Below are 19346 nucleotides of genomic sequence, written 5' to 3'. Positions count from 1 at the left end.
ACAGAAAGTGCGGCTGAAATTTTTGAGATATATTGCTTCTTCTTTCCCTTTCTTTCTCTATTTTTTCTCTTAAATTTTTTTTATCCATTACTATTTTTAGAATTTATTGCATCTCTTTTTTTTATCTGAGAGAAAGGTCCAGGTTGACAGGGCCGGGCTGGATTGGATCATGGTAGGTTAAAACCCAAAAACAAGAGATAGACGAGAAAAGGAAGAAAGCAAAGATTTGACGAAGTCTGGCCCAGTCTACAGTTCCTCGGACCGTCTCATCTTGCAAAAGGAAAAAAAGAAAATGTTTTTGTTTCTTTCCTTGTATCGTATGTCTGAAACACACTTCCCGGAAAAATGGTTTTGTCCTGGAAAGAGAAATTCGAAGAAAGAAAATTCTTTCTTTGATTTCATTATGACCCAGAAAAAAGAAAGTGCTGTAATTAAAAATATCAGATCAGAGGTTTTTAGTTTTACCCTACTATGATGAGGATGATGATAATGCATCTGAATGTTCGTCCCTTTTTGTTTAAATTCCATTTCTTCATCTAGAATCTTCTTTTCTTCATCGTCCTGTCTATTCTGTAGTAAAAGAAAGAAATGTTGAGGTTGTGGAAATGGTACCAGAATTGCTTGGCAATCCACCCGGTGAAGACACAGGTTATAAGCTCAGGCTTGATTTGGGGATTTGGAGACGTAGCTGCTCAAACCATTACTCATTCAACTGCCAAGAAACACCGTCATTTACAGGTGAAGCATCACCTTTCCTACTTTAATATCTGATTATTTTTTTCCCAATGTCTCTTCTTTTTCGTGCTGTTTGGAAAAATGGGCAGTCTTTCAATTTCCAATTTCTCCTGCCCTTGTTGCTGCACATGTTTTTCCTCCCCTGATGAGTTTGGTTGGTAGGTTCTTCTTGGAAGTAAGGGGGTAATCAGTGTTTCTTGGAGTATAGTTTTAACATGTTGCTCTGTAATTCAGGTTTATCAGTTGATACTTGTTCCTTTTGCATTTCGTCTGCGGTTTTGTAAAAAGTTACGATGAACACACTGCAGCCCTTCTTTTAAAGAGAAAACTAGAACCTAAATTTACTGGGGTTGAGAGAGAAAACTAATTTACAAAAAAGAAAGAATTGTGAGTTGATATATTTCATTTTACTTGGTTGGCATTATGATTCCTTGAAAAGGAGGAATTTTCAGTTTTTTGGTCTGTTGGTTACATGCATGAAAGAATCTTTGACATGGGAGCTTCAATTTAATGGGTGCAGTTTTGCATCAGTCGCCACTTGATGAAGGTCATGACATTCAGGTAACTGCAATGCAAGGAAGAGCATGGTTGCAGAGTTTCCTTTGATCCAAGCCCCATTGTTCCTGTTGCACAAAGTTCACCTCTTTAAAATAATTTAGCTGTTGTAAACATGTCAGTAATATAAACATGCATTCTGACTTATGTATATTCTGAGCATCTTTAGTTTTGTGAGTATTTTACTGTTAATCAGCTTATTTATTTTGGTAGACTGAAAATTTCCCTTTTTGTACCAGGAAGAGGATAAAGAATTAAAGATCAATTGGAAAAGAGTGGCTACAACAAGCTTGTTTGGGTTTGGATTTGTTGGACCAGTTGGCCATTACTGGTAATTATCCACTGCCTTTTGTGGATGTATTTGGCTAAAGAATGTTAAGTTCACATCAAAACTACTGTTAACTGCTTACTCATATATCTTAGAGCTAGCAATATATGATTCCTTCCATGCATCAAAAGATGTGATGTGGTAAAGACTTACAATCTGTAAGGGGCTTTATTCTGGGAACAAGAGATGGTTCATGGTGGCCTAATTTTTTCTTATTTTTGGATTGGCTTCCCAACTGGGAGGTCAAGGAATTCTTCCATGGTTAAGATAAAATAACATTCAATTCCTAACTCCCTTGTGCATTTTTATGTATGTGAAAACCTTTTGTTGGGAACTCTAATTTTTTGGTAATGTTTGTAGGTATGAAGGTTTGGACCGATATATAAGGTTAAGACTTTGTCTACAACCAAATTCTTTTCGTTTTGTGGCTACTAAAGTTGCAATTGATGGGTTCATCTTTGGGCCATTGGATTTACTTGTGTTTTTTACTTACATGGGATTTTCTGCTGGAAAGAGTTTCCCTCAAGTCAAGGAAAATGTAAAGAGAGATTTTGTCCCAGCCTTAATGCTTGAAGGGGGTGTATGGCCAATTGTACAAGTTGCAAATTTTCGGTATATACCAGTGAGGTACCAACTACTATATGTAAACTTCTTCTGCCTGTTGGATAGCTGTTTCTTGTCATGGATTGAGCAACAAGAGGATGCTCCTTGGAAGCAGTGGCTGAATTCTTTGCTACCTTCAAAGGAGAAAAGGGGTCAGGGTGGATGAATTATCAAAATTGAATGCTCATGCATCCAAGGACCCAATATCATAATGCAAATACATAGTAGGTAAAAGATAATACTATGGAGAATGCAAAAGTTTATGGTTTCAATAGTTGAACTTTCACTATCTCTCAGTTTTTGTTTTTCCCCCTCTGGATATAAGGAAGTCAGTTATCATTGTTATTCTCAATCCACCTGATAAAAGATTTTGATAATTCTCCTTGCTAGGGAGATATATTTGGCTGTTGATTCTCTTGCCTGGCTCCCCTGCAGCACTGTTGCTTTCTACTTTATAGTCTTGAATTAGCAGCATGACGTCCCCATTACGCTAGATCTCAGTCTCATACAATCGTGAATTCCATTCCTGTGTTTATTGTCATAGATCAAATTACATTTTAGCCTACAATGCATGTGACAAAACTATTCAGTACTTTATCTATCCGTTGTTGCTGCATGGAGTAAGACTATGATTATGTAGAAAATATGCAGCAGAAATCTGGTTGGGAGGCTTAACGTACTGCACAACCTCAACTTTCCTGGATGAATAAATAAATAATTAAAATTCCTGTACTGAATTTAAGAACAAATACCACATTTAAAAGAAGAAAACGACCAAAAAGGGTGGATGAATAGGTAAACAACCAGTTAAACTATCGGCACTAAATCAAGTTTGATGTTAAGCTTGCGCATAGATTATCACTAATTCTCTCTGCTTTCTGTTTTGTCATCTGTTCCTCAGTTTGCTCTTTGGGATTCGCTGCTTGAGCCAGATGGGTTAAGGCCATATTCACTGGTGGTTTCACTGTTTCCGCTGATACCATAGTTCTTACTGCCCATTGATGTATTAATTTTCTTCATGTTCTCGTATTGTCGGGCTTTTTGAATCGGAGTTTCTGAAGACGTGTACATTGAGCTGTTCCAGGACCTTCCTCCTACATCAAGATAAGAGAGCGAAAGATCTCCTTCTAAAGCACGAACTACCTGCATTGGTTTTGCGACTGAGTTGAGACAATCTGGGTGTTTTCTCTGTTCTTAACTGCTGGTGCGAATTTTATTTTAACTTGAGCAAATAAATAAGCACCGTTTCTACCTATGAAAGCCCTGTGAACTTGGAATCTCCTTAATTGCATGTAAGTTTATATTCCACTACCCCACCAGAAAAAAGAAAAGGGACTGGAGATACCTGGCTCATTCGAGGTCTAAGCCATGCTGACTGGCGTATGCAAGCAGCAGCACAAGTGACCATGCATGCCATCTCTCTCTTGTTGTAAGCGCCCTGTAACCTTGGATCAGCAAGAGCATCAAAATCATCGTCTTCGAGTGCACGACCTAGCAAGGGCCTCGTCTATGCCCAAAAATATAGTAACAGAACTCGGTTAATCAACTACTCATAGTCATAGCATAAAGCACTGCAACTACTATTTAGTCTTGACAATGCAAAACTGGAATTGAGAAGGGACAATTTGGGTCCAAGCTTCAAAGGCAGAAACTTGGTCTAATAGTGGAGGAACCACGACAAGCACTTTGCAGATCAGATAATCCAGAACCCATTTTAGTAAACTAACTTGGTTTTCCATCATGTGGTAGATAATATCAGTTGATATGAAAAAAATGCAAGAGGACTTACCCAGTCAACGAGGCTCTCGTTTATGGAGAATTCTTTCTTGATGATTGGTCGACGCCCAGTTATAAGCTCTAAAAGCATGACTCCATAGGAATATACATCTGATTTATCTGTTAATTTGCCAGTCAATGCATACTCTGGAGCAAGGTATCTGCAAGCCGTTTGCTGTTAAAGCAAATGTATCCTCCAATACGAATGAAAATTAACAAATATGCGTCCTATATTGGAAAGGGGGAGGGGTGAGAAAAAGAACGGATCTAACCCAAAAGTTCCCACCACTCTTGTGGAGACATGAGTGATGGAGGAACTCGCATCGGAGAAAATCTTGGCAAGGCCAAAGTCTGAAACCTGAATGCAAGACATAAAGAGTCCATTAACAAGGTACACAAGTCAACAGCAAAAAATCCAAATAAGAAAGGAACCTCACTTCAGTGCTTAATTGTTAAGCACTGGATCTTATAGGAAAAGCAACACAACTTACTGAACACCTCCTACTTTTGAGCAATCAGAAACATATGTAATAACAGAAGTATCCTGAAATTACTTTATAGTTCATACTACAAGTTAGGACAAGCCTGCACTGTAAAACTAGATAACTAATACAGAGATTTGGAGACCTACCTTTGCCTCAAATCGAGGATCGAGAAGAATATTAGCTGCCTTGATATCGCGATGAATGATTGTCGGACTACCTGTAGATAAAATCTACTTTAGTCAGACCTAGACTCTGAAAAGATGTCCTAAGTAGTGATTTTGAGAACTATATATGTGAAACGAATGCCAGCATTGAATCATTAATGATAGCTCTTCCTTAATTCATCAGGTTCATCCATTTGTTGATTCTTAATGCAGGAAAAGAGCCGCAAGTAAAATTTTCAGAGACAGAATGTTAAGAAACGAACTCACAGTCCTCATGGAGGTATGCTATTCCTTTTGCAGACCCTATAGCAATTTTGAGTCGGCTTTCCCAAGCTATAACCGGCTGACCATTTCCTACAACCAATTGCGTTCGATGATTAGTGCCACATCTTAAGCTGAATTGGTAACATGGTTGTGCATAGAAATAGGCATCATGGCACCAAAGACAGAATTCTAACTATCCACAGGGAAACCTACAGCTTATTGAGAAATCACTCTTCAAATGAAGAGAAGGAAATGACTAACCATGCAAGTGGAATTCCAAGGTTTTGTTTGGAACAAACTCATAAACAAGCAACCTCTCAGCCCCAGTAATGCAGTAGCCAACCAGGGAAACAAGATGTTTGTGATGCACTCGGCTAATCGTCTCGACCTCAGCCTGAAATTCACGCTCCCCCTGATGACTCCCAGCCTTTAATTGCTTAACTGCAACTTCTTGCCCACTCGGCAGTACTCCTTTGTGGACGTAACCGAACCCGCCTTGTCCAAGGAGGTTGGACTCAGAAAAGCCATTGGTGGCCACGAACAATTCATCATAAGTGAAAATGCCATTTGAGGACCCTGAATTGTTAGTGCCAGAACCTTCAGCATTGGTGAGAGGCGGTTGAGGCAGGGCAGTTGGTGGCACTGTGATAACATGGACTCCTGGCGGTGGGGCAACTTTTTCTTGTTCATGTTGGATTGGAGCAGCACAAAGGTCATCTAACAACTCAACCAAACATTGAAATTCCATCAGAAAGTTAGAGAAAGTAGTTTTGATTGCAACAATTATTTACCAATTAATCTCACCTTTTGTCACCAAACATTGTTGTTTTCTTCTGTCCTCCAAAGGCTTCTGTTTTCTCCTTCTACTTTTGCAACAAATGCAGACGAGTGCAAACACAACAAACAGTAGAATTCCAACACCAATGCATGAAACTATAAGCCCAATTGGAGAATCTGACCCCTGCTGAGTGGTTGGCAATCCTCCTTTTCCAACTGCTAACGGTAATGGTGGTGGTGGTGCAGGGAGCGGAAATGCCTGAGACGATCCTAGAGCGTCAGGAACCCCAACAGAATGAGAACCTGCAGGTGGTGGTGGATCAGTAGGTGGCCTTGGTGGAGGCAGAGAGGGAGCTGTTGTTGCTGGAGGTGGAAGAATAATAGATGGTGGAGTTGGAGGGGTGGGAGAGGGAAGTGGAGAAGTTAATGGCAAGGATATAGGGGGTTGAGGAGTTTGAACTGGAGTTTGGGGGGGCGGTGGGGAAGAAATGACCAATGCTGGTGGTGGGGGATGCGGTGGAGAAGCTACTGGACTAATGGTATTAGCTGCAGCTGATGGTGGTGGAGGTGTAACAACTGGCGGTGTTGGAGGCTGTGGAGGAGCAACCGCAATGACTGCAGGTGGGGGAGATGCCACAGGGAGAAATGGAGGTGGAGTTTTCGGGGTTGATATAGGGGCCAAAGGCGGAGTCAGCAAGGGTGGAGAAACAACGGGAGATGCAGAATTTGTTGGCGGAAATGGTGGGGAAACGAGTGGTGCTGCTAGAGGTGGCTGCACCACCGGAGGTGACTGTTGAGGAGGCGGTGAAGTGGTGAACGGCAAACCTTCCGGAGATGGGGACGATGAGGGTGCTAACAACATTGTTGAATCTTATCCCCGGAAGAATTCTTTACAAGTTCTTTTGGGTAGTCCACATGCAAATCACTTGATTAACTATCTGGGTGGATTCCATAGCTGGAATTCTTCTTTCTTTCTTCACAATTCATGAATCCATAAACAAAAAGCCAAGTAATATTTTTACTGACAAAAACTAGAAACCAACCACTCAGACAGAAAGAGACAGGAAGTGGTTAGTACTACTTGCTGGTTTCTTAGTAAATTTCAACACTCTCTAGCCTGAGCTAATCTAACAATTTTAAAATAGTTATGATAAGTCTAAGCTAATCTAAGCAATTTTAAAATAACACTAATTCACGGACCACGAAATGAGAACTCGTCTCTAACAGGTGGGACCACCTACCCACTCGAAAGCGGGGACGTGGATAGTCACTTACTAGTTATTTTGTTTTATTTTCATCTATTTAACGGACCAAATAATCATGTAAAGTTTTTATTACTTAAAAGTGATTCATATCTTATTACAATTTTAGCATTTTTTTAATTTTAAATTATATATTATTTTTTTCTCTAAAAAAAAAAGCATTATTCATTATCTTAAGTATGCAAGAAAGCTCTCCAATTACCTTATAAAATCGTCAAATGAAATTTTTAATATTTTTCCTCGTAAATAAATTTTACTAAAATGTAAAATATGTAACAAAAATTATCATATAATTTGATTATTACTAGAAGAAAAACAACTTTTCTTTCTCTCTTTTTTATTTCTTTTTCATAAAAAATTCATCTGTCAAGAGAATTTCAAAATTATCTCATTTGAAAAAAATTAAAAATTAAAATTATTAAAATTCTTGAGAGTTGGATAAGTGATTTTGAAAGCTAGAACATCAACATTTATTATATTTCTTTTTTTTTTACATAATTTTTATTTTCTTTAACTCTACCAACAAAAACTTATTTTTAAATATATTTCTTAACTTTTTTTTATATTATTAATACTATTTATACATTTAAACAAATTCACTTACATCCATATTGCATATTTTTTTCTTTTTTTTTTATAATAATTATTCTTTTTATCTCATCAGTATCCAATATTCAAATTTTAACTTAAATTAAAATTATCCAAACAATTTAATTAATAACTGAAATTTGTCTTTCTATATATCTACAAGTCTGCTTTTGATATTGTGCCATGTCCTACACAAAGAACGCCAGCCATCATTCAAGGAAAAAAAAGTAGGGAAATAACAGGCGATCTTGTTAATCTCTGAAATATAAGCATGTATTAACCTTTGAAAGGAAGAAACTTGCAAAATTTTGTGCTAAGGTTTAGCTAGAAAGCCAACTCACTCGTAATCTAGTCGTGCAGAATAACACAATGAACTAGGATGGAAATCAAGAAGGACAAAAGATGTTAATCACATGCACACATCTACACCTACAAAAAAAGTGTTTTTATCAATTCTTTCTCGGTAAAACAATTTTCTCTTTCAATTTCTTCCTCAAAGAAAAGAAATCAATAACATTAACAACCCACATCTTCTCGTCGAGCCATTATATGAAGAATGCGTTTAAAGTCCTCATGGAATACCAAATCTGGACAAGGCTGATTGGAAAACAGTTGAGAATGCCGAGGATGTACTTTGATCATCAGCTTTGATCTTTATTTGGGCTTTAGCCGATGATGTGTTGATTACACATTCCACAAGATAATTCGATGTCTCCTCCGCCTTTTGTGCAAAGAAGAAGAACTTGAAATTAGGGGATTGACCACCTGATGCAATGCAGTGAATGGAGTGGCTTTGCATGTGCCGAAGGAGAGCTTGAGGAGATGTAAATGCCGCAACACCTTGAGGGCTCACTGAGCATTCCTGCACCGATTAAAAGACGAGTTTTGAGAAAGGTGGCATATGTAAGCAAAGTTTCTGCCCCAAGTATTGAAAACAACATAGAGGACCAGGCATGGTTTCCATTCTAGGGGCCATCTGGTGGTTGGTTTTTGTCCCGAACTCTGAGGATAGTTTTGATGCTAAGGATGTAATACTTTCATAAATAGTTCACTTTCTAGACATAAGGTTGTAGCATAAGTGGCCATCAGCCAGAAATAAAATTCAGGTAATAATATAAAGATAGTATCCAACTGCATTATCCTTGCTAAAATTCAGCCAAGAAAAGGTTTTAATGTCTAAGAGAGAGCAAGCAAGAGATAGGGATGACCAACAGGAGGTCGTAACAAGTGAAAACAAATCAAACTATATATTGTTATATTTGACAAGCAAACCTGTGACAAAGCAACTGGTAACTGGCGCCACTTTTGCTGAAATGCGCTTGGATCTAGAACAGCTTTTGAACTAAGCTTCAACTGAGGAGACGAAGGAGCAGGTGCTGCTGGTAAACCAAGACCAAGTAGATCATCAATTCCCAAGCTAGCTTGTGGAGCATGGCCTGCTGAGGTGGGATTTGAAATCTCCAACTCCATCCGTGTTTGCAAGGCAAAGACAGATGTAGACGAACTATCATAAGGAGCAGTATAATCAGTACCGTTATTACTCGAACCTCTAGTTTCCTCTTTCTCTGAAGTAGTTAAAAGTAGATCCTTATCATTTGCCTCCACTCTCTGAGCCGAAACAACATTATCTGCTGCTTCTCCACCAATAGATAGATTTCCAAGTTCATCTGAAAACTCAAAAGGACCCCTGTGCTCCTTATCTGTAAACATGTAAGATGGCTGCAGATATTTACAAATATCAGTTAACCCTGACTCTATTATGATTCAAGTACAACAACTGAACCACCTAGATTCCTTAAAACAAAGGAAAAGAAACACAAAACAGATGCAGAGTGGATATAGTACACTACACTGTTTAATAGCAGAAAGGAAACTTTGCTTTAAATTAAGAAAATGCTTTGAGAGGCACAATACAGTGATTAGAGCAAAAAACCTATATTTCATGAGTAGTCAATTTTTTAGCTCTCAAGAGTACAGAAAGTAAAGTTGTAGCAAGTTATGTCACAGCTGTTACACAAACTAAAGTTGCAAGTCCATTCCATAGGTATCCTCATTGGTTCTTCCATGGGTTATTACCTTTGACAATTATGCAGGAAATGGAATTGACAAAGGTAAGGATAACTTAAGAGATACCAGTACTTTGAAAAGTAAAACTTCACCTTGTTTAAAAATGCACCTTTCACCAAGGGAAAGAAAAATTCTTTGCCCCTTAATTCCATGCCTAAGTGGCTTGTAGATGAGGAGATAAGTAAATAAGACTTATTTTTGGACCCTCACCTAATGGCTTATACATTTTGGTCTAGTGGTTCCCAAGAACAAATTTCTTACACATCAAGGGGAGTGTTAAATATGTAATGTCCCACATATATTTGGTTGAGATTGCATGTGATATTATATTCTAGTTTTTTAGGTTGTTATGTTAGAATAACACTTTCCTGGCAAGCTTTGTGGCACACCTTGAAGCAAGGCAGACTCCCTCTGCCATGAGGCTTAGAATAAAAAAAGGCCTTATTGAAGAACTATTATTATTTCAGGAAGTACTATCACTTATTGCGAAACCCCAATCAGTTTTCACCAGCATGTAAGTTATGAACGAATAAACAATGGTAATAGATATGGATTTCAACAACCAGATCCACATCATCAACTTTGATTAAGGTTGAAACTACAAACTATGTAATTAGGTTATTGCATATGCCTTGTCTTTGCCTTAATTTTTTCCTTTGAATACACAAATTGGATGCTTTAACAACCCACCACAAGAGCTTTCTAAACGGTCTAAAGTACACAAAAATGGCCTATAACATAAAGTTGGAAGAAGCTAGTAGTTACCTTCTGGTATACAACAGATAAACTGTTAAATTCATCAAATATCCGATCTTTAATTTCACTGCTCTGAGTATCAGCAAAAACAGAAACAGCTTGCTTTGGAGGGTTTACCACATGTTCTGCTACAGATACATTATATTGTAAAATCCTATAGTAGAATAAGGCTCTGTCATGAACATCCTGCATTCAAGTTGAAGATTTAATTTATTGTTTCCAGAAAACAACTTGACAATTCAAACGATATTATTGATGTAAGAGGGAAAAGAAAGACAAAAAGACAAACTCATACCTGGTGAAAATCAGCAATACCTGCGGCCAAAGCAGCTCCCAAAGCATTTTGAGTCTCAGGTGGCCTTTTGAAAAAGCACTTCATTACTGCAGTGAGAAGATGTAACCGAACCTGTCCAATGGCATCATCCATCATCCAAGTAAATGACGTAATTCATGATGCAGATCGTTGAATCCAATTTCCAAAATTTCAGTATAAAAAAGAGGCTTTAATTCTACTGCCAATGGAAACTTTACAAATACTTAATCTACAATAACAAAATAGCAGTGCCCTTCTGTTGTGGAATGAGATGAGAGGAAACAGCTGGTGGTTGAACATGTGTGTTAAGTAAACACATAGAATAATTAGAAACAATCAGAGTACCTAAGATGTTATACATTTGCTAAGCAACTATACTATACTAGTATGTAAACCATATTAACACATTTACTGCACCACATATCCACTAGAAAGACATGAATAAGAACATCTGAGAACCAACAAGGGTATAAGAATACCGTAATAGATACAACTGGCAGTTGAATAAAATGGCTCAACAACCTTTTCTTTTCTCACAAAAGCAACCAACTCCGAAATATAAGAAGTATTAACTATAATCAGAAATGGTTCAAAACAACAGAACATGGCTTAACATGTGATCATTGGACAATATCCAAGCAGGTTGTTTACCTCAGCAGAATGCTCCTCATCCCAATTTTCAACTAAACTCTCCAAAATATAAGGAGCATCCTGCATATCCTGAGAATATTCCCCCAACATCCATATAAGAGCTGCCTTCGCCTTGGGTTCCTGTACATTTTTGCTGCTTATGTTCCCAACCACAGCAATGCAATCATGGCTCCACTGAGGATATTTTCTAAGAAGATCTTTTACAAGTACCTGCACAAAAGAACTTATATCAATCTAGCTGGCAATGGTGAACTAATCATGCTTTTGTGGGAAGACAGTAAGGTATGTTAATTATGCATATATTTAAAATCCCAAACTTCTAGTAGTGGCAGAAATATATTTATTTACCAGAGCTTCAGCAGTAACATAGTCTTTCTCCATTTCAAGAAATTGAAGAAGCCTATCAACAATTGCATTCACATCATACTGCTGCAGTGCTATTTTGCCAACAGCTCTTATTGACTCTCTGGCAATGGGAATATCAACATTTGCAGCATACTCACATAATTCCGTCACTGAAATTGACTCAACAAGGTTACATATCCGAATACACAAGAAAGAAGATTGACAATTTACAGATGTCATCTTTTTCCAGAGAGGCCCTCACAAACAAACTGCGAGGCTATTTGCTTACCAATTTCATAAGTATTGCTCTCATTTGCCACTGCAGTCAACATTTCAAGCTTCAACCTTTTGACATAATATGGTTCATTATACTGGCAATAGAAGTGTTTGTAGTCTGAGGAAAATATATAAGGTGCCCGCATCACCAAGATATGCAGATGACTTAAAACTGCATAAGACTGTTCTGGGCTTCCTGAACTCACAAGGGTCAACAAGGGTGCTTTGATACGTTCATAAACCTTAACATAAAAGAATTGTGTTAGCAAACTCCTGAGCCCACAAACAAAACCAAGTGATATGCGGGTACTATTAATCTAACTAATACAATCAAAGTATGGTTTAACATCAAGGTCATGCAGGATGATTCAGGGTCAAAAACACCGGCCCCAATTTTTTTTTTCCAAATAACAAGAAGAAATAACTTCTCTGTTAGAGATAAAAGTAAGGAAGGTATTGATGACTGACAAAAGAAGCATGAACCACAATCTCATAATTAACTGAAAAGCACCTCCCTGATTGCAGATATGCAAGCAAACTGCTTTTGCAAAGTAGAAATTTAACAATATTCCACACATTGAATTAAATAGTTAGATAAAAGAAGTTTGATAGGCACCTGCTGATGAACATCAGTCAAGGATAGAGTCAACTGTAAAAACACTTTGATTGTGGCTAAGACAACAGCCCCGTTGGCATGCTGAAGTCTATCCTCAAGGAGATTCATAATGTCAAAAATCTCATCGCTCTCTAACGGCATGTATTTAGCTACCAACTCCAGCACAAGGCACTGTGCCCATTCACTAAATTCCTTGATCCTACACATCAAAAAACGTTGGAAAGCATTCATTTAACATAACATCACAGAAATTTTTATTAATTGAACAGCACGACTAAGTATTGAACCTCAGATAAATGACAGCATAATCACCACAACATCTCAATTTTCCCCTTAATTCTTGATTTTAACTATACAACATACCGATTCAATAGGTAATATATAACCGGCTTGCTAATCAAAGCTTCCCTTTCCCTCGATGCCTCTTCAGAAGTGCTAGCTTCCGCGCTCCAAATCTCTTGTAAAGCAGACAAACAATTTGCAACTACCTAATGAAACAAATAACTCAATAATCCACGAGCTAATTCAACATACAAAAAAAATATTTTGACGATCAATTCTAGCATTTTAACTAGCTCTCACTTGAGTATCTGAGTCATTGAGCATCAGATGCTTCAATATTGAAGGAAAATCCGCATCGACACAAGTGGAAACTGAGATATGATATAGCTTCAAAACTCCAATAACCGCCACAATTCTCACGTAACTATTACTATCTTTCAATCCGGATCCTAACGGCCCCACCAAATACTCCACTAGATTTGCGACACGTAACGAGCACAAGCTCCGCAAGGCAAGCCCTCGGATCATTGGATCTTCATCGTGGCAATCCCTTTGGAGGAAATTGATGGTCAAGAGAGCGAGATCAGGGTTGACTTTGGCGTAATTACCTACGTAGAGATAACACATTTTCTTTAAAACGATGTCGGATGTGGCCGAGCACATCACCATCTCGCCGAAGAGAGACGACACGTCGATTCCGATCGTCATATAGGAGATCACTTTTTTGAATAGCTCTCGCTTCGAATCGTCGACGCCCGGTGCTCGGCTGCCGGCCAGCTGCCGGAGCTGTAGTTTCAAATCGGAGACTTCACTTTTACTGTTCATAGTAATTAGCAAGTTTAATTAGAGGTCCATCAAAAGAGAACAAAAATTAAATAGGAATTTAAACCAATGAGAACAAAACAAACACCGAGTAAAAATTGCTGTTAAAATTGAAGGCTTGGGGTAAGGGGAAATGATAGAGTTACCCGGAAGGTTGAGACGGTGAGGATGACCGTTGAGACTGAGCCGGGGGAGCCATGGCTGGTGGCTAACGGAATCCGATGTCAGCTCAAACCAAAGATCCACCAAACCGTAGGCTGATCGGCCGTGGAAGGAAGACAATAGTGGTTGGAATTTGGAGTTTAAGAGAGATGAGACAGTTACAGTTTTATGACACGTTTAAAACCTCTCCGTTTAGTGTTTTTCAGGCCATACGACAGCGTTTCCTTAACAAGTTGGCTTATTTATCTATGTTAGTGTTACTCTTACTGGGTACCAACCGGTGCGTTTTAACTCAAGAATATCGGCCTCGGCCCAGATTTTTTGCTTGCCTTTGTGGCTTTGCCTAGCAACGGAGAAGAACTACTCATCGGTTTGGTTGGAAGAGAGAGTGATGGTTCTAACTCAGCTTCCAAGATTTCAATATTTGGTCTTTAAAGGACCGCCGCCAAATTTAAATTTTTTCCCCAAACCAAAATTACCCATCAAAGTCACTTGCCCGACACTTTTCTCTGCTCCAAAATCGACTCTTTCAACCACTGAGCCAATACCCATTAGTCAGTTTTCTGTTTCCGAAGAGCCGCGGGTGGAGATTTCACTGGACAAGTTGTTTGTTCCTCCAGAGACAGAGGTTTCTTTTGACGACCCTAACTTAAGTACAAGAATCTTGAAAGGGTCGAACATAGTGGTGAGCAAGTATGCAAGGGAGGCTCAAGTGCTTCAAGCTGAGTTTGTGAAGAGTAGTGTGAGGACCGAGGATTGTCCTTCTGATGGATTGCCTGAGTTTGCGCTTGTTGGTCGGTCTAATGTGGGGAAATCTTCGCTTCTCAATTCGCTTGTAAGAAGGAAACGCCTTGCTCTCACGTCTAAGAAACCTGGTAAGAGAGGTTTAATGTGCTGCTGTTATCATTATTCTTTTCCTTAGGCTACTGGAATGTTTCTTGTGCGAGAATCTTCCAAACTTAATATGTCTGCTTCTGCTTCATAACAAGATATTTGTAATTTGTTAATGTCAATTTATCATTTCAGGAGGGGTATTAGAAGCAACAAATTTTTGTACCCAATTTTACACTGGCAGATTTAGTAAGGATTTAAGTAGTAGCAGTTTAGTGTTAAGCTTCTTGGTGTTTAATGGTTTGCCAATTCTTGGTGGGTGAGCAATCTTAGGATCGGGACAGTCTTTTTATTGGTTCATTCGATTCAAAGTTTTTCATTTTAGCTTCAAAGTCCGTGAGGAGGTGTATATTGACCAGTAGTACTTTTATCCTTGCAGGGAAGACACAATGCATCAACCATTTCCGCATCAATGATAATTGGTACTTGGTGGATTTGCCTGGATATGGGTATGCTTTACCAATTGCCTCCTATATACTTGTCCTATATACACCTTATATAAACAGTAACATGCTATATTTAAAACAAACACTAGGTGACTTCTGTTGTTTGTGTAAATCTGATTTTACCATTAGTGGAATCTCAGAAACTTATATTTATTAAGCTTATTCACTGTCTTGGAGAAAAAGAATTTATGTACCTGTCTCAAATGATTAATCTGGGGCTAGGGCTTAGTTGAATCAGTTTTTTCAATTTTAAACAGTGAGAGATCAATATATTGATTTATAATTGTATATGGGCTTAAGTCTCTTTTCTAAGTTCATTTCTTAAGATAAGTCAATTACAGCTTGAGATTATTTAAGATGCAAATGGTACTAACAAAAATGATATCGAGTACAATACTTCCCTTCTTTTGTTCAAGTTGATGGTAATAAGCAGCTATGCCAAGTTCTCTTTGAACCTCTTTTTTTTATAGGTAAATTTGTATTTGTTCAAAGAAAGCAGGATAGACCTGCTACAAAAAGAAATCCTGCCAATGCAGGAAAACCATGCACAAAAAATCAAACAAGTATATGATCACCCAATCCCCAGTTTTTAAATAGCTCCCTATTTACATCATCTGCTGCTATCTGTTTTAAGCCATTCAGTTTATATCTAACAGATTTCACCATACAAAGCAGAATACCCTTGGGAGACTTCCCAGCTTTACCAAAAACTCTCTAATTCCTGTCTCTCCAGATGAAGTAGATATAGGCACACCACACAAGTCTTATGACAAATGACAGGAGAGCCTTGCCTTCAAACTCTATTTTGCTTGTCCTCCATTGAATCTAAATTATAACTCTCAGCTGTTAAATTACATTCTTTTCCCCAAATTTTTTGTGGACCGATGTCACCCAGCAAGAGGATTTCCTCTATGTTTTAATCAGAAATGGTTGTAGTATGTGTTTCCTAGTGCGTGACACTGTGTCCTTTCCCATCAATAAATCTTACTTTCAATTTATGTATATTAGTTCACCATTTTAGCTGTTTAGGACTTCACACGTGATTCCAAACTTAGGCAAATATTGCCTTGAGTTGGTTTTTGTCTTAACTTTCATAGAACTTGTTCAAGTGTAAACTATAACTTTTGAGCTAAGCTAAAGTGTGCAAAGGGGAACAAAGCTGGCATATTTTATTGAATCGGCTCTATCTAACATCCACCAGCCATCCCCAAAAGTTCATAATATGCTGTTTCAAAGATTTATGCTATTATATTCTTACAACCAAACTGCAAGTGTTGAGGACTATGCATGGGGCACTTCTGCAAGAGTTAAATTGGATTACACTTTTTCTTGAACAGGTATGCAGCTGCCCCTCAGGAGCTCCGGACAGACTGGAGCAAGTTTACCAAAGACTATTTCCTGAACCGTTCAACATTAGTCTCAGTTTTCCTGCTTATAGATGCTAGCATTACTGCAAAGAAAATTGATCTTGAATATGCTAGTTGGCTTGGTCAGAACCAGGTAAATTTTCTTCGACCTATAACAAGAGAAACGTATATGGAGATGCAACCGACTTTGATATGTCAACCATACCATCTTCTCAGGACAGCAGGCGAAAGCCTGTTGATCCTGAGTACTGACTTCTTCGTATAAGGATGCTAATTGTTCATGAAGCATGTTATCTGCTTTCCTCCTAACCCTAGTTGTGGTCTTCAGATCCCCATGACACTAATCTTCACCAAATGTGACAAGCGGAAGAAGAAAAAGAATGGAGGGAAAAGGCCTGAAGAAAATGTGAGTGACTTTCAGGAGCTGATACGCGGCTTCTTCCAGACTGCACCACCATGGATTATGACCAGCAGTGTTACAAACCAAGGTCGTGATGAGATATTATTGCACATGGCTCAACTACGGAATTACTGGCTGAAACACTAAAGGGAAAGAGTGCAGAATCAAGCATTTGCATGTTGCCAATATAGTGGATTTTTTAGCCTTTTTATATGTACATTAGCAACAATTTATCGTGTAGCTGAAGCTGTTTAATATAAGTTATGGACGTTTTATGCCATACGCATATGTTGGAATGCCATCAAAGCCCCAAAAGCTAGCCTTTGCATCAGGATTTATGTAATCAAAACTTCTTGTTTAATAATAACAGAAAACTTCTTCCTGGGAGTTGCTTGAGTACCTGACAATAATTCAAGAACATTACTACAAATCATCCAACAAACACAGATTTTCAGTTCAAACAGCATAAGATTCAGTAAGAAGATCATGTACCTTCTCTGAAGCCAGTCTTGAACCTCAGGGGGCGGTACCTCATGCGGCCAGTCCTGGTGTTCTTTCCTATGATAGCCTTCTCTCCAGTTATCTAAAGCCATACACAACCAAAATTCACCAATCAACCAAACAAGCTAATGTTTCCAATAAAAGCCACTGTTTCAGCATGCAAAGTTAGATGAGCAAAATGGACTGAAACAAATCAGGATAAATCCAGGAACCCATTAATGACAAAGCAGTGAAATTGACAATCAATCGAAGATGGCTTAATGTAATAATCTTCTATGCAAGCAAAAACGATATAAGAATGACAGGACAGATCAAAAGAATCGACATGGAAAATGTTTTATGATTTGCTGAATCTAAAACAAGAAAACAAATCAAAATAAGTTGAATTAAAATTAACAAATTAAAAATAATGGTTCAATTTACATAAAATATTGCATAAGGATTATGTTTACATTTCTGTAAAATATAAAGACTAATTGTATAATTTAACCAATAAGAAACATATACACTTACTTTGAAATCAAATACTCATGTGTGTATCTCTTATTAAAAAACTATATATATTATTTTTGATGATATTATTATAAGAAATAATTATATCAGCAATGAAATGACTTTCAATAGTTTACATTTATGAAAGATGTTAATAAACAAATATATAAACAAACAACCAAATGCAAATAAAATAAACTTAGTTTAAACCCACAAATAACCAAATGTAAACTTGGGATATAAATGTTTCAAGATTTATATTCACTTATTAAGTAATCTATTTTGCTATACTTTATAAATGATTTTATGATGCCAAATAATAAATAAAAAAAAATAGATGCAACTAAAGAAGGGTTTTAAGTGCAATCAAATATTTGACTTATTGATTAGTGTATAATTTTCTTACAATCAAACATTTGCCGTAACAATAACTCACTCTCATGGGACGCCATTAAAACAACAATTTTTTCCTTTCCTTTTCTTTCCTTTTTCGTTTTTTCTTTTTCCTTTCTTTTTTTTTTTTTACATTATTTATACAAAACCACTTTAGTAATGTAAATTTTTTTCACAAATTAATTTCTTTTGAAGAATTATAATTTAAATTATTATATGAAATTAATCGATTATAATTAATATAATAGATTTATAATTCAATTGAACTAATAAGAACTCAAATAAACAACAACTAATAGTCTATAGACATTAATTCAACTGATGATTTATGAGAATAAGGACTTAAATTTTTGTACTCTAAAATTTTGATTATTTATGTGAATATAAAAACTAAAATTAACTTTTAGGAAAATTATAGTTGAAAGTTATTTATGGAATTGAGTTAATATTAAAGTAAGTATATTTATTAGTTAAGTTATATATTTAACTTATGTACGTAAAAATTAAAATATCTTTTTTATTTAGTAATTTCAATTTGAAAGTCAATAAAATATAACTATATATAATTTCGTTAATTTTTTTTCAATATTAAAAATTTTGACCGCAGCATGCGTAAGTATTTTCCATATAACTTGTGAATTCTAATAAAAGCATAAAAAGAGAATCGGTTTAACATGTTTCTCATGCCACAAATTTATCTGTTTGAAAAAAAAAAAAAAGAAAAAAAAACAATAAATTATTTATTTTTAACAGGGGATACAATCTAAATAAAACAATAAAAATGTCAACTGAGGAATTATTATTTTCTACATTATCTGTGAAGTTTTCAAAATTTACAAATAGTATTAAAATTGTCACATATTTTATTAAAATATATAATCAAGCAAAAAAATTAATAAATAAATATAATAATTAGTAATTAAACGGCCAATAGAATCAGTGGTCAAAACTCAACGTCGCATTAAACCCTGATAAATTAGGATATCTGTTTTCCTAATCCTCAACAATCACCGAGTCCACCTCTTGCCC

General features: G+C 36.9%; 4 protein-coding genes across 7 annotated transcripts; 2 read left to right on the top strand and 2 right to left on the bottom strand.

Annotated features, from left to right (window-relative positions):
* Positions 1–113: 113 nt before the first annotated feature.
* LOC18587926 (uncharacterized) lies at positions 114–3481 on the top strand. Of its 4 annotated transcripts, none has more exons than XR_001929441.2 (5): positions 114–738; positions 1256–1296; positions 1530–1621; positions 1979–2445; positions 3123–3481. XR_001929441.2 is itself a non-coding variant. In XM_007011986.3 (3 exons), exons 1-3 carry the CDS (start codon positions 589–591, stop codon positions 2385–2387), a joined length of 651 nt encoding a protein of 216 aa, XP_007012048.2. In that variant the 5' UTR covers positions 133–588; the 3' UTR covers positions 2388–2493. The 4 variants fall into 4 exon arrangements, 1 of the variants encoding a protein (XP_007012048.2); XR_016028648.1 differs by having other exon boundaries at positions 115–738; positions 1979–3016; XR_001929440.2 differs by having other exon boundaries at positions 116–738; positions 1979–2449.
* Positions 3097–6926, bottom strand: PERK14 (Protein kinase superfamily protein). The gene is made up of 8 exons (XM_018127332.2): positions 5715–6926; positions 5172–5627; positions 4914–5000; positions 4629–4699; positions 4270–4355; positions 4011–4158; positions 3567–3728; positions 3097–3364 (listed from the first exon to the last, which is right to left on the bottom strand). Exons 1-8 carry the CDS (start codon positions 6547–6549, stop codon positions 3119–3121), a joined length of 2091 nt encoding a protein of 696 aa, XP_017982821.2. The 5' UTR covers positions 6550–6926; the 3' UTR covers positions 3097–3118.
* An 859-nt stretch (positions 6927–7785) lies between these two features.
* On the bottom strand, positions 7786–13993 carry LOC18587924 (adaptin family protein). The gene is made up of 11 exons (XM_007011983.3): positions 13812–13993; positions 13144–13660; positions 12925–13049; positions 12562–12760; positions 11959–12187; positions 11673–11839; positions 11325–11534; positions 10656–10766; positions 10370–10546; positions 8810–9256; positions 7786–8399 (listed from the first exon to the last, which is right to left on the bottom strand). The coding sequence occupies exons 1-11, from the start codon at positions 13862–13864 to the stop codon at positions 8109–8111; spliced, it is 2526 nt and encodes an 841-aa protein (XP_007012045.2). The 5' UTR covers positions 13865–13993; the 3' UTR covers positions 7786–8108.
* Positions 13994–14100: 107 nt separating this feature from the next.
* Positions 14101–17318, top strand: LOC18587923 (P-loop containing nucleoside triphosphate hydrolases superfamily protein). Its single transcript, XM_007011981.3, has 4 exons — positions 14101–14702; positions 15098–15167; positions 16502–16664; positions 16860–17318. Exons 1-4 carry the CDS (start codon positions 14219–14221, stop codon positions 17076–17078), a joined length of 936 nt encoding a protein of 311 aa, XP_007012043.1. The 5' UTR covers positions 14101–14218; the 3' UTR covers positions 17079–17318.
* The last annotated feature ends 2028 nt before the right edge of the window (positions 17319–19346 follow it).

Source organism: Theobroma cacao, chromosome 9 (genome assembly GCF_053813885.1).
Source record: "Theobroma cacao isolate CCN51 chromosome 9, ASM5381388v1, whole genome shotgun sequence".
In the NCBI taxonomy this organism is placed as follows: Eukaryota; Viridiplantae; Streptophyta; class Magnoliopsida; order Malvales; family Malvaceae; genus Theobroma; species Theobroma cacao.
Note: the sequence above shows the minus strand (reverse complement) of the source record. Positions and strands in the feature narration are given on the sequence as shown.